The 14972-nt window shown below is 47.1% G+C and overlaps 1 protein-coding gene across 1 annotated transcript; it reads right to left on the minus strand.

Annotated features, from left to right (window-relative positions):
* Positions 1-9161: 9161 nt before the first annotated feature.
* LOC147677696 (uncharacterized) lies at positions 9162-12780 on the minus strand. Its single transcript, XM_086946490.1, has 2 exons — positions 9644-12780; positions 9162-9200 (listed from the first exon to the last, which is right to left on the minus strand). Exon 1 carries the CDS (start codon positions 11303-11305, stop codon positions 10526-10528), a length of 780 nt encoding a protein of 259 aa, XP_086802616.1. The 5' UTR covers positions 11306-12780; the 3' UTR covers positions 9162-9200; positions 9644-10525.
* Positions 12781-14972: the final 2192 nt, after the last annotated feature.

The raw sequence follows: 14972 nt of genomic DNA on the forward strand, positions 1-14972 counted from the left end.
GTGGAGGGGTGAGGGAGCGGGAGGGGGAGGGCTGGGTAGGGAAGGGAAACGGGGTGTTATTTCAAGACACCTCTATGGTTGGGGGGAAGACCCGGTGGCTAGCGTGGGGGAGAGTATTAGGAGGAGGGCCATGGGTGAAGGGGGGGAGGGGAAAAAATGGAAAAATTGAGGTTGTTTTCAGTGGATTTGAATGTGGTGAGATCTTGCATTTTTGGTACTCTGGTAGGCATTTTTGCATATATATGCGTAATTTAAGTTTTTTTAGATTAAAACTTTTGTATTTCTTTGTGCAATTAATTATGCTCCATGTCATTTAGGACGGGGTTGAAACTGATATCCTTTAATGTGAATGGTCTGAATAACGTCAGAAAAATGCGTGCAATAGAGTCCTGGATTAGAACTGAAAATCCTACAGTGATCATGTTACAGGAAACTCATATAGCTGCTGCTAAAAAAGAGGATTTCAAGATGTTTAAAACGTGGGCTTCTTTTATGGGGGTTTCGTGCGCCATGGGTTCACAACGAGGTGTCGCTCTATTTATAAATAAAAATTTAGAGATTGAGATAGTCCAGACTGAAAATGATTCTTCAGGTCGTTGGTGTTGGGTTTCATGTAAAGTTAAAAATCATCACTCCCTGATTACTTTTGTTTGCTTCTATGCCCCTATAGAGGATAATCCCCAGATTTATGATGCTCTGTTTCAATCTCTTCTATTGGTCGGTGGAGATATCATTATAGGTGGCGATTTTAATATACTCATGAACCCCAATTTAGACTCCACATCATCCCTTAAGAGGCAGTCTAAGCCTAGATCCTTTAAGAGTATCCTAAATTATATATCGTTATTTGGTTTATGTGACCCATGGCGTGTGAGAAACCCTCTGAAAAGGGAGTATACCTGCTGGTCAGGAATGTTTAAATCCTCATCTCGTATAGACTTTTTTCTAACATCTAGACAGCTTAAATTTAATTCACAGAGGTTTTACCACAATGGCTTTTCAGACCATGCTATGATAGTGATTAATTTTGACTATGCGGAGACTATTAAGGTCTCGAAAAGATGGATGTTTAATAAAATGTATTTACAGAATTTGAATTGGATATCAGCATTAAAGTTGGAGATAGCAGAGTACATTAATCGAAATATAGGTACGGCCCCTCTTCATGTTATCTGGGACTCGTTAAAGGCTTTTCTACGGGGGGTTCTTATTAGTAAGGATGCGGCTGAGTGGTGCGCTGTGAAAAGTAAAAGGAACTTTTTGCTTCAAAAAATTCAGGATTTAACATTAAGCTATCAACGTCAACCAAATTATGCAGTTGGAATTCAATTGAGGGAAGCTAAACAAGCGCTTAGCGCTCATTATTATGAGCAAAGTGAATTGGTGTTTCAGAAACAATCACAAAAAGTGTACGAAGAGAGTAATTTCTCAGGGAAATTTTTAGCCTGGCAAGTAAAAGAACAGGCGGCTTCAAATTTGATTCATTCCTTAAAAGACCCTCTTACTCATTTCGATACATTTGATCAGGGTGAAATAAATAATATTATGCTTAAACATTACGAGAGTATTTACTCTGTAAAACATATTTTCGATCACCAAAAATTATCTGAGTTTTTAGACCGACATGAAATCCCAAGTTTACCCCTTGAGGATCAGAGGCATATGCAAAGACCTTTTTCTAAAGCAGAATTGGAAGAAGTTGTTAAAAACCTTCCATTAGGCAAGGCCCGTGGTCCCGATGGCTTCCCCTCAGAATTCTTTAAAGTTTTCTTTAGTTCTTTCAGTGATTTGTTTTTGCTATTGTTGAATTCAATGCTGGAAGGAGGGCAAGTCCCGGAATCCTTCCATGAGGGTACAGTCATTAGTTTTTTTTAAAAAGGGAAGGAATCCAAAGATCCGAATTCTTACAGGCCAATAACTTTATTAAATTCCGATTATAAAATAACTACTAAGATGCTTTCACTCCGCCTTAATGATCATGCGACGGATTTGATCCATCCAGATCAGAACGGTTTTATAAAAGATAGACAAATATTTACTAACACACACTTTTTAGTTGAAGCATTAGATTATTTTGAAGCACGTGGGATACAGGCCTTGGTATTACTTTTAGATGCAGAAAAAGCTTTTGATTTGGTGGTATGGGACACCCTTTTCCTTATTTTATCTAAGTTTGCCATTTCTCAACGCATCATCAATTTGATAAAGAATTTGTATGTAGGCGCTAGAGCAAGCATAATTATTAATAAATCATTAGCAGGTTCAATTTTAGTACAACGTGGCACTAGGCAAGGCTGCCCTTTATCACCCATTCTTTTTGCTTTCTTTATCGAACCGTTAACTATTGCTATTAGGAATTGTTTTCAGATCAAATCTCCAGTTACCTCCATGGCCAAAATTAAACTCTACGCAGATGATATTATGTTACTTATTAAACCTGATTTGGAATCGCAGACTTATATTTTTCAAATTTTTGAAAAGTTTGAATCTCTAGGAGGTTACCGAATTAATAAAAAAAAGACAGAAATATTGGTTTGTGGGGGTGCAAACCCAGTTTTACACAAAGATTTACAAGGCTGTATTAATTCAAAACCTAAAAGATATCTGGGAATTTTGTTTTCTTCTAATATTTTGGATTTATATACACTCAATTTCGTCCCATTAATAAAAAAAGTTCAATCAATGTTTGCTCGCTGGGACCCTCTGCCTTTAACTATTCTCGGTCGTATCAATTAATCAAAATGTCAATCCTTCCTCTTTTTAATTTTTTGTTTGCATCAATTCCAGTCTATTTGCCGGGTACTTTTTTCTCCAAAATAGAATCTATGTTTTCCAAATTCATTTGGGCAAAGAAAACACCCAGATTAGATATTCGGACATTAACTGCAGAAACTGATTATGGCGGTCTTTCCTTTCCAAATTTGAAAGATTATTACTATGCTTATTTTGCACAGTATTTAGAGAGATTTAAGAACGGGAATGCAGCAACTAATTGTTTTATAAATTTTTTCTTTGATTTGATATGTTCAGAAATTCAAATTCCATCCCCTTTGTTTGTACCGAAATCTCCCAAATTTGTGCGGTATAAAATCCTAAATTGGTTTTTTAAACGACGTAATGCAATGCTTAAGAGATATTCACTTCCACCCTTTCATTTACTAACTCCTTTGATTGGAGTGTTTTCCTTTTTAAAGATTAAAATCGATCCCATTGTTATAGAAAATTGGGGTCGGGCCGGGTTTAGAACATTAGCTGATTTTTTGGTCAGCGGAACTTGGCTCTCTGTTAACCTCATAGCTGCTATTAAACATTCCTCCCCAGTGCTGCGCTGTCCATTGGAACTAGTGCTGAATGGACGTCCAATGGTCGTGCGCAGCACTGGGGAGGTAGTGCTGCCGTCGGCCAATGCACCGAGGCAGCACTTAAGGGGTTAATGAGATGTCAGGTAGAATTATTGGCAATTTTCTGCTAATAGGTTCCTATTCTAATTTAATTTATCCTACGTTGGTGCAATTAGATCCCGGTACCATTTCGAATTATACTTCTACTCTTGTTTTAGATCTTTTTGTTAATAACTTGGAGAAGAAACCCGGAGCATGGAAACAGTGTCTGAGACAAAGTCAGGAGGTAGAGCTGACTGCTAAAGCTATCCGTAAATGGTACACTCAGGAAAATTTAATATTGTCACCGGCAATATGGAAAACCATTAATCAGTTTAATTTCTGTGTACTGCGTGGCGCCAATTGGCGCAGAATGTTGTATTTTAGCAAGTGGCTATTATATCGTACACCAGTAATAATTGCTAAAATGTATAACGATGCATCTGCTTTCTGTTTTAGACATTGCAATTGTGAACAAGCCAATTGGTCACACATTATAGTGTTTTGTCCTAAAATTAAGCATTTCTGGGAAGAAATTATTGGTTTTTTAAAAACTTATTGTAAGTTATCAGTCCCATGTAATGCAATAATGTTATTATTTGGTTATGATCCTGATTGTACATTTTCAAGTAACTTGGCAAAATTGATCTATATTATAATGGCCGTGGCTAGATCTTTACTATTGCAGAATTGGCTTTCAACTTGTATTCCGACGCTGCAGGAATGGCTGGAAAAAATGAAAAGGGTTAGGAAAAGCGAATTGTTATATGCTCAAAGAGTGGGGGGTATTAGAAAATTCGATCAAATATGGGGATGCTATTTTGAGTAAATTGGTTTGACATTATGTTAAGTTGAAACCAAATGTAATTTTTACCTTGCTGTGATTTTACGTGTTTTTTTTTTTGATCTATGCTGCATAAAACCTGAATACAACTTCAATAAAAAGAATTATAACAAAAAAAAGATCTACTGTAACTCCTTTGAAGAGGGGCGATTCTTTACAGTTGGGGCCATAAACTGCATCCTCAGGGCTAGGTGATAGCCTGGGACCGGCCTGGACAATAGGACACGGAGGAAGAGGCGTGTCAGAGGGTGCGACAGTGAATAGGAAGAAAGGTAGGTGTCGGGCAGGCACGGGGTGTGATTCCCAGGGAAGAGCAGCGCAGATGGAGGGGTTTTATGGCCCATGCATGAGGGAGAGAGAGAGAGGGGGTGGCCAGTGCGTGGGGGGGGGAGCTTACGAGGGTGGGGGGGTCGCGCTGGGGATCAGCGGCGTGCAGAGAGTGGGTCTGACCAAGGCATCTATAATGGCTGCCGTGCACGACAAAAGTGTGGCATTGGGAAAAAGGCAAGATGGCGCAGACAATGTTTATCAGCACAAATTAATTTTCCACAGTCCTCCCTTTTAACATTTCTCGCCAACTTGTTAATTCAGGTCGATTCCCATAATGCCACGTATTTCTGCATCATACAAAGCTTTCATGTGTTCAGTCTGTAAGTCCAAAGTCTTTGGGCAAATGCAATTTGAAAATAACGAACACAGAGGAGGCAAACATTGGATACCCAGGCAACACCCGCATAGCACCACAATCGGAATTAGAATGAATGTGAACAACCTCCACCCCCAGGCTTTCAGTGAGTCCCAGAACCAGCTCCCAAGCGACCATCCTTCTTGTTCCTGGTGTACTTCAGATGATAGTTTATGGAGGTGTTCGATGGCTTGGTAACAGAAGGTGAATTGTCTGGCACGTAGGTGCAGCAGCTGGACCCAATGATGTGGCATGCTCCTCCTCGGTCTGCCAGAACCATGTCTAGAACGAGGCGGTTCTGTAGAGCCACCAGGCGGACTGCCTGAAGCTCTGCGGTGTTATTGGTCAAGATGCCGGCTGTGATGTTCATGGTGGTTTCAACTGCCTGGGTCAAATGTCGGATGGCACGGCTGTTCGCCATCGGACCCCAGAATGGCACAAGTCCCTTCACGGCATCCAAGAACTGTGCCCCTGTAGAGTCGGCCTGGTCGATGTCCCTTGCACGCTTTTGCCGGTGGTGGCTTGCTGGGGCCACATACGTAGGTGGAAGAATGAAGGCAATGTAGCATGTGCCCCCCCAACCTTTGGGGAGCCAGGTGTATGCTTTGGTGCCGCAAACAAAGTACATATTTGGAGAAGTAACAAAGGAGGGAGGGTCGGATGAATCCAGTGTTCTGGTGATGGCGCAGGCGCTGTGGCCCACCAGTTGCGTTCCCAGGCCTTCGATGCACACAAGGCCCGAGACGTTGACGACAGACAGGGCTACGGTCAGAGTGGCGGCTGTTCGTTTCCGGAGGTAGGAGAAAGTGGGTCTGGCTGGGTTATGGAACACCTGCATTTCCACTCGCTCTTTGGCAGGGATGTCCATGTGAATAGAGGCACCAGAGGTCAGAGGGCAAAAAGGAGTGGCGGTTCGCCCAGTCTTATTCAGCCATACCCCGTGGTAGAAATGCGAAACAGTTCTTTCTGAAGTGGCATTGTCTTTAAAGCTTTCTTGCAGAAGGATCAGCCAAGCAAGACAGGAGCCGTGGATGGAAAAAGGCGAAGGAATGAATGGGATGGAGTGTCCGGTTGCATGGGGCAGCAGCCCACAAATCTAGCAATTAGTGGCATTAGCGGCAAGGTTGTGTTGGTGCAGCAGTTGTACAAAGGAGTTATTCCAGAACTCCCTGCGCCTTTCTTGGAGCTGTGGTGAAAGGGCAATCAAGAAGTGTTCCTTGGTAGTTGTCGGCAGTTCAGTGGGGAGCAACGTTTTGTGGGCGGGTGTGCTTTCTTCGATGATCCAGAAGGTTGTCATGAGGAGGAGGCAAAAGAGAAGGGTAATGAAAATGGCTATAGTCTTTGAGCTGTGCAGCTTGTCAGTCATTGGGTTTCAGTAGGTCATCTTCGGATATCCGGTTGCTTCCATCATTGGGGAGTCGGGCGCTTCCATCATCTTCAGAGTGCTCCATAGCGGGCAGAACCACCGACTTCCTGTGACTTCTCTTCGGGTAACCTTGAGTGTGTTAGGCTACCGCTCTGAGATTTTACCTAGTCAGTGGTCTGCTTTGCCGAAGCTCCTCCCTTTTTACGTAGGTTGTACCCTTCTCTGGACGGCACGGTGGGGTCGGGAAACTTTGCCAGTTCGAGTGCCTCTGTGTCGGTGTAACAGCTCAATGATGGTTTGTCTTTTGTCAGGAGCTCTTCTTGAGTCGCAATGTCTTCTTCCGTCGTCAGGGTCGATGGGACGCGTTTACAATGGTGCGCATGCACCCAGTGACGCTTGCCTTCTACTCGAAGGGCCGTTCGTGTAGTGATTAGGACTTGCCAGGGGCCCGTCCACCGAGGTTCCAAGCTTCTGGCACGCTGGAAGTTGCGGATCAAGACGTGATCCCCTGGGCGAATGTCGTGTCCTGGGCCCCTGGAAGCGTCTGGGATGGCTTGCAGCACCTGCTGATGAATGACAGTTAAGGTTTTAGTGAGGGTGTACAGATAGTCAGACATTAGGACGTCTGGGACGTCATGAATCGAAGTTGGCCTAGGCGCGGCCCAAATGTTCATTGGTCGCCCGAATACTACTTCGTAGGGGGTCAAGTGGTGCTTAGTGGGGGTGGAACGCATTGATAGCAATGCCAATGGGAGGGCATCAGGCCACTTTAGTCCGGTGGAGGCAACAATCTTAGAGATTTTTAGCTTGAGTGTGGCGTTGTGTCGCTTGACCAGACCTGCAGATTGGGGGTGGAAGACTGCGTGAAATTTCTGTTTTACACCCAACCCTTTTAGGATAAGTTGGATAACTTCAGCTATGAAGTGGGGGCCGTTGTCACTCCATAAAATCCGACAAAGGCCATATCGGGGGAAAAACTCTTTTAACAGGACTTTGGCAGTGGTCATGGCAGTGTTGTCGCGTGTGGGATAGGCCTCCACCCATTTGCTGAAGGCGCACACGACAACAAGGACGTACTTCAAACCCAGGCAACGTTCTAGCTGAATGTAGTCCATCTGTAGGACTTCAAAGGGATGGTCAGGGTCCCCGAACCCACCGCGAGGGACAACAGTTCCTTTCCCTGGGTTGTGTTGCAAGCAGATTAAGCATTGCTGAACTAGGCGTCTAGCAGAGTCGGGAATCTTGTTGTTGTGCCAGACTCGGGTGATGAGTTCAATCATGGGAGCAGATCCTATGTGTGCTGGGGAGTGTGCCATAGTCAGTATGGGGATCAAGTAGGAATTGGGTAGCAGCCATTTGTTCGTGTCTTTTGTCAGCCAGCAGCCTTCATCATCTTTCAGTCCCACCCGTGCCCATTCAGTCAGTTCTTGGGGGGAGCAGGCAATCTCTATGTCCCTAATGTGTTCTCTAGCGTCCTTCCATTTCTCCGTCTGTGACCTAGTCACGTACATGTGTGTGGTCGTCCTATTCTCGGCTGTGGTTCGGGCAGTGATGTCAGCTGGTGCGTTCCCTTGTCCAAGGAGATCTGTCACCTTCTTGTGCGCCTGGCATTTGATCACCGCTAACCGCTTGGGGAGGAGGACTGCTTCAGTCAGAGCAGAGACTAGATCTCCATGAAGGATGGGTGTGCCATGTGAAGTCAGGAATCCCCTTTCTTTCCATAAGAGTCCAAAATGATGAACCACCCCGAAGGCATACTGGCTGTCAGTGTAAATGTTTGCAACTGTGCCTGCTGCTAGGATGAATGCTCGTGTGAGGGCAATCAGTTCTGCTGCTTGTGCGGACCGTTGGGTGATGCGGGCTGTCTCAACTACCGTCCGGGCTGTGGTGACTGCATAGGCAGCCGAGGTCGTGCCGTCGGGGAGCTTAATGCACGAGCCATCTACCCATAGCTCTCCATCAGGGTCTGGGATAGCAGTGTCACAGAGGTCAGCTCTACTTCTAGTTTGTTCGTCAGTGAGGGTCACACAGTCATGCATAGGGGACACATTGGGGTCGCCATCAGGGAGAGGCAACAGTGTGGCAGGGTTCAAAGTGGTACATCGTTTCAGTGTGATGTGGGGTGCAAGCAGAGTCAATTCGTAACCAGTCAGTCGTGCACTAGTCAGGTGCTGAGTCTTGGTCTGGTTCAGGAGGGTGTCGACAGCATGGGGGACCAGCACAGTGAGGGAATTCGAAAGTACAATCCCCTCACTTTGTCAGATAGAGACGGCAGCGGCAGCTACCGCTCGAAGGCAGGCGGGCAGAGCTCTGGCTACGGGGTCAAGAGTGGCAGAAAAATAGGCACAAGGGCGTTGTTTGGGACCTATGGGTTGTGTTAGGACAGACAAAGCGCACCCCTCCCTTTTGTGGGTGAAGAGGGAGAAGGGCTTGGTGTAGTCGGGGGTTCCTAGGACAGGGGCCGAGCAAAGGGCATCTCGTAGTTCTTGGAAGGAGGATTGGCATTCAGGGGTCCAAGGGAGTGGGAAGGGGACATCTTTCGCTAACAAAGAGAGTAGAGGTTTGATTATGAGACTAAAGTTCGGCAACCATTGTCGACAGAAGGACGTGAGGCCTACTAAGGAGCGAACTTGTTTCTGAGTTTTGGGAACAGGGGTCTCTAGGATGGCCCGGATCCGATCGGGTGTGAGCTTCCTCCCGTCTTTGGACAGGAGGTGGCCTAAGTATGTCACCTGGGGTTGGCAGAACTGCAGCTTCTTCTTGGAGACCTTTTGACCGTTCTCCGCGAGGAAGTGCAGGAGTTGGATGGTGGCTGTGATGGCAAGTGGAGTAGTATCGGCAGCCAGGAGAATGTCGTCGACATACTGGATTAACACCACTCCGTACGGGAGCTGGACTGCGTCCAGCTGCCTCTTGAGAGCCTGGCTGTAGATGCTGGGGCTCTCAGTGTAGCCCGGGGGTGCTCTACAGAATCTATATGAACGGGCCTTTAGGGTGAAGCCGAAGAGGTATCGGCTGTCTGGATGGATGGGGATGGAAAAGAAAGCATTTTTGAGATCTATGACGGTGAAGACAGTGGCAGTGGAGGGGATCAGGGTCAAGATAGTGGTGATGTCGGAGACTACTGGGTACTGAGGTACAACTACTTTGTTCACCTCTCGGAGGTCAATGATGAAGCGATAAGCCTTCTCATCTCCCTCGCCTTGTTTCTTAACAATGGGTAGGATAGGGCTATTGCAGACGTTGCTGACTACTTCCTCTACCACTCCTGCATCGACTAAGGATTGGATGATTTCTACCAGTGCCTTCTCGCCCTCAGACGATATCCGATATTGTGGGAGTTTTGGGAGCGTAGCGTCAGGTCGTACTGTGATGTGTACAGGGTCTATCATCATGCGTCCTACATCTGAGTCGGTCTTGGCCCAAAGGTACGAGGGTAAAGTGTCGAGTAGGGACAAGTCAGCGTCAGTGATGGAAAACATGCATCGGGTGGGACAAGGCCTGAACAGATTCTGGTTATCGTACAGTATGACCCGTACTCCATCTGGGGAACACCGAATGGTGGCTCGAAAGTGTTTCAGGAGGTCAAGACCCATAATGGCGTCGGGGGTGTTGGAGGATAGCAGGAAGGTTGTGTCTGTGATGTTGTTCTCTAAGTCAAAGGGAATCGGTGCAGATAAGGGATTAGTAGAGGGCGTTCCATCAAAGCCTATCGATGTCACGTGTGAGCCAGACAAGGGTGCCCTTGGAATCAGTCGTTTGGATAACGCACTGCGTGTTGCCCCAGTGTCCACCAAAAATGGGGACTTCGTACCCAGGACCTTAGCAGTGACGTAAGGACCTTGCTGGTCAACACAAAGCTCGACTGGATCCCTCCCTTGTCCCTGGCTGTCCTATGTGAAGTCGTGGGCGTTCTCGCAATCGAACTGCTGATACTGATTCTGTCGTGGGCGGTCAAATGTGTTAGGTCGGCTTGATCTGTCATAGCTAACGTCATTGGTGTGTCCCCGTCCCTGGTTCCTGTTCCCTTGTCCGTTTGTCTCGTCCCTAGCCTCTCGGTTCTTGTTTGTTTCATGAAGGACCGGGCACTGCGACTTCCAGTGGCCGTATCCCTTACAAAACGCGCATTGGTTTTCATCTAAGTCCTTTCGGCCTGCATAGGGTACGGACGTTCGTTCTCTGGAGGGTGTATTTTTAGGGGCTGTCGACTGGTAGTTTCCTTTGGAGGGTTCCCTACCTATCGTCACCCCTTACAGTTGAGCTATCATGACCCTCTCTTTCAACTCCTTCTTTTTACGTTCGGATGCCCTGTCGTTCTCATTTTTCTGATGCTCATAGTATTGGGCCATCTGGAGGATAGCCGCGGGTTTAGAGGCTGCCCAGCTGCTTTCACTCGCCTGCAGCTTTTGAGAAACCTCTTGCACCAGACCCTTCACAAAGTTCTGGACGAACAAGTGGTGTCCGGTTGCAGTGGTCATATCTTGGCCGCTGTAGTCGGAGAACACTGTTTCGAACCTAGAAAAGTATTCCAAAGCGTCTTCTTGTGGTTTCTGTCTACAGGCCGTCACTATTGACCAGTCTATTTTCTTCTCGGGAATCAGGGTCTTGAGTTTCTGGACGATCTTGTCCGGGAGTTCAAGAATAGCCGTTACGGGTTTCTGTCCGGCTCCTCGTTGCTTGTCGATCTCATCGAGTTGTCTCCGGGTATATCCGAACAGCTCAAGGTGGTCGACCTTGCGGATCTGCTTCCACACATCAGCTGGCAGACATAACCCGAAGAACAAATCGATGTCCGCTAGGGTCATGATAGTGGAACCTAAGGCTGTACCTAGTTCAGTGTAGAAGGCAGTGGGGTTTTTACGTAAATCAGGCAGAGATTTTCGGAACGTCAGAATATCCTGCCGATCCCATGGTTGGTAGACCCAGTTGTACACTACCCTCCCTCTTGCATCCGCGTGGTTAACATCATCGTGTGTTCCCTGACCTCGTGGGGGAACCCAGTAGGGGGCAGCCTCTCTTATCGGCATCATGGTGCTAGGTTGTTCTATTTGTGGTTCGGTCGCTACAGGCGTCGTAGGTTTAGCTTCCACCTCTGATTCAGTGAGGTGGTGGAAAACCTCAAGTGTACGCGCAAGGAGGTCTGTCACGTCACACTCACCCTCATCCCCGATATCAACCTTTCTATACCTGAGTCGTTAGGCTCTCGGGACCTTTATCTCGATATCGGTCCTCATAAGCATTTAGGACATGATAACACAATCGTACGACAAAGTGTCGTCTGTGGCTTCCCGCATATGAGTTGAATATATCCATGATGTGTTCCTCACTCTCCTTTCGTTCTACTAGTGTCCTGACTACCTTGTCAATCCCCGCTCGCTCATCTTTGCCCAACCTGTTCGTTCCCGTGGGTTCTGCCTTTCGGGCCTCATGGTCATCTAACATTGCTGCTTGTTTTGTATCTGGTGCGAGGGGGTCGGCCGGCGCGGAGGCCATGGGGGCCGAGGCCCTGGCGCTACTCTCGCCTGTGCTTGGGGGCAGCGAGTGTTGTGCTGAAGGTTGGGAAGGGGCATATGGAGGGGGCATCTAGATGATCGGAGGACCTAATAAGAGATCATCGTTGGCTCGCTGTTTCGAGGGTAATTCGGGGTAGACCGCAGAGGGTGTTCTAACAGGACACTGACTCGATGTTTCGGTTTCTCGTTTCCGCTTAGCTTCCTCTCTCTCCTTTATTTCTTCCTCTAGTTTCTTTGCGGCTAGGTGGGCTGCTTTACGTAGCTCCTTGTCTAACCTAGCTTCCTCTTTCTTCTTTCGCTGTACAGCTTCTTTGCGCCACAGGCCAACGCTGTCTAGCATGGTCGGTGTCGTTCTACGAGTTTTTAGAACTTCAACTAGTGCATCTAGTTTGCTTTCTTCAAAGGATCCTATCAGTGGCCACTGACTCTGGGGTTCCTTCTTCGTATACCTGTGCCATAATTTGCTATATGCTATAGCGACTAATCCATGTTTCGTGAACATGTCCTTGTTAGGGGTGCCTTCCAGTGGGACTGGATGATCCACCTCTAACAAACGGTCCGGGCTGAACCAGCTACCACTCAGTGGGGAGAAGATAGGCATGACAGATTACAAAGGGGGACAAAGGTCCGCACTACCTATCCTTCACTACCTGCAAAGACTGGACAGAATATTGCTATTCTACGTTGTTTGCAAACAGTGAATGCTTCAAGAGAACTAGATCCAAATAAGCAATCAGTGGGGAGAAGATAGGCACGACAGATTACAAAGGGGGACAAAGGTCCGCGTTACCTATCCTTCACTATCTGCAAAGGGAGAGAGACTCTTTCCATCCCTCACCGTTTGCGGACAGGGAATGCCTCAAAAAGGAGCTGCTCTGACAATCAAAGAAAAGGGAGCTACCCTGACAATCAATCAATCAAACAAACAGTGGGGAGAAAAGATAGGCACGACAGATTACAAAAGGGGGACAAAAGTCCGCGTTACCCACCCTTCACTGTCCACAAAGGAAGATAGAGTGTTTGTACTCTTCCCCGTTTGTAAGCAGCGAATGTCTCAAAGAACCATCATCGTTTCACAATTTGTCGTTTTACACGACCTTACCCGGACCGCATGGGCTGTTTCTCGTCTTCCGCGTCCAGCACCCGACTGTCCTCCAATCTCCGATATTGCCGCGGCACTCCTGATGGTTCCCAGTCAGGACCGTAGATCACTCGAGAGAGGTCGGTTCGGAACCAGTGAAGTTCGGATGATCGGCTGTCAGACGAGGGTCTATCGGACAGGAGCTCTCCCAATCGCTGTAGTCGTTCACTCTGTCGTCAGGACCTCTCCCACTGGATCCACGTGTCGCTGATGGGCCCCATGCTTGGGACGCCAATTGTAAAGCAGGAAGGCAATCAACGAACGGAATGACCTTAAGTATTGCCCAGCGATGTCGCCTCTTATCCCACAGAGTATGAATCAATGAAGAGGCAGGCGCTGGAGACCGGAAGGCAGGAAACAAAGGTTTATTCTCTCCGGAGGAGAACACATCCGATCAGACCAACAGGGAATCTTCTCGAGGTGCTCTAACCACATCTCTGAGGCCTGGCCTCTTATACACAGGTTTATTGCTTTATTACACGTGATACATTCTTGTTAAGACTTTGATGCACGGAAAGACATCCTTGGGATCCCCACTTCAAGCTCGTTCCCACACACCTTACAGTGAGAATCCCCTCCCCAATCATAATACAGGCTCGTCATCAGATGGCAGGAACAGCAGGGCATTCCGCTGATTCCCGGAATGCGTGCGGCGTGACGGATCTCATGGGGTGGGGGCCTTGATCTACTGTAACTCCTTTGAAGAGGGGCGATTCTTTACAGTTGGGGCCATAAACTGCATCCTCAGGGCTAGGTGATAGCCTGGGACCGGCCTGGACAATAGGACACGGAGGAAGAGGGGTGTCAGAGGGTGCGACAGTGAATAGGAAGAAAGGGAGGTGTCGGGCAGGCACGGGGTGTGATTCCCAGGGAAGAGCAGCGCAGATGGAGGGGTTTTATGGCCCATGCATGAGGGAGAGAGAGAGTGGGGGTGGCCAGTGCGTGGGGGGGAGGGGGAGCTTACGAGGGTGGAGGGGGGTCGCGCTGGGGATCAGCGGCGTGCAGAGAGTGGGTCTGACCAAGGCATCTATAATGGCAGCTGTGCACGACAAAAGTGTGGCATTGGGAAAAAGGCAAGATGGCGCAGACAATGTTTGTCAGCACAAATTAATTTTCCACAGAACGGCTGAACGGAATTACACCAAATTTGGCAGAGAGGTGGAGTTCGGTTCGGAGATTGTGCTTTTTGTTAAATGGTGTGTATCCATTCTGTAGTTTCTGAGAAAATAACAAGTAAAATCATAGCGATATCTAGAGACAGAGTTCTACACGCGGACGGAGATCCGTTCAATTATGAGCGCGAGCTGCATGCTGATTGGCTGTCAACTGTCTGTCAACACTCGAAACCAGGAACTGTTGGCGGCCATCTTGTACCTCGGTAGAACCGAGTCACAAGAAATCAGTAAAACAACGTTGAGAAATAAGGAAAGGGAGCAGGTTAGAAACATTCTGACCTTATAGGCTTGCTCAGGGGGTCGTACATGGATTTTTAGGGTCAATTTTTCTTGTTTTTAAAATAAAAAATCGCGGAGTACGTGTGTGGTACTCGTACACGGTGGAAAAGGGAAAAAAAACTAGAAGTCCGTTTTATTCATTAGGTCTCGGGGGGGCGAATTCCGGGGGCCATTTTTTTAGAGCTATATTTCTATAACCGTATGTAAAACTTTCCGTTTTTTTTTCCTGCATCAGTTGTACTCTCTACGCATGTGTAGCCTTGTTTCCAAGTGCACTGTTTTTCTTTTTCTCCAAGTTCCCCAAGCAAACCTCTCCTGATTTTAGGTATTAAATTTGCTGCTTTCTTTTCCCGGGTCGTGTGTGTCATCCGGTGCTACACTTTTGTTACATATTAATAAACATATTGTATGTATATTTATTTGAAATGTAGTGTCGAGGCCCCAAACGTTGATTACATACTCCGTTCAACCGCCATTTTAGTATTTTTATTATACCTGTTACTTTCATTTTACCCTGCGCATATTTTCTCTGTGATCGATGAGATTTCCTGCCACAGACACCACGGTGTTTGTCCTTGGCCTCCGATCT

The sequence above is a fragment of the Lissotriton vulgaris genome, chromosome 12 (genome assembly GCF_964263255.1).
Source record: "Lissotriton vulgaris chromosome 12, aLisVul1.2, whole genome shotgun sequence".
Classification (NCBI taxonomy): Eukaryota; Metazoa; Chordata; class Amphibia; order Caudata; family Salamandridae; genus Lissotriton; species Lissotriton vulgaris.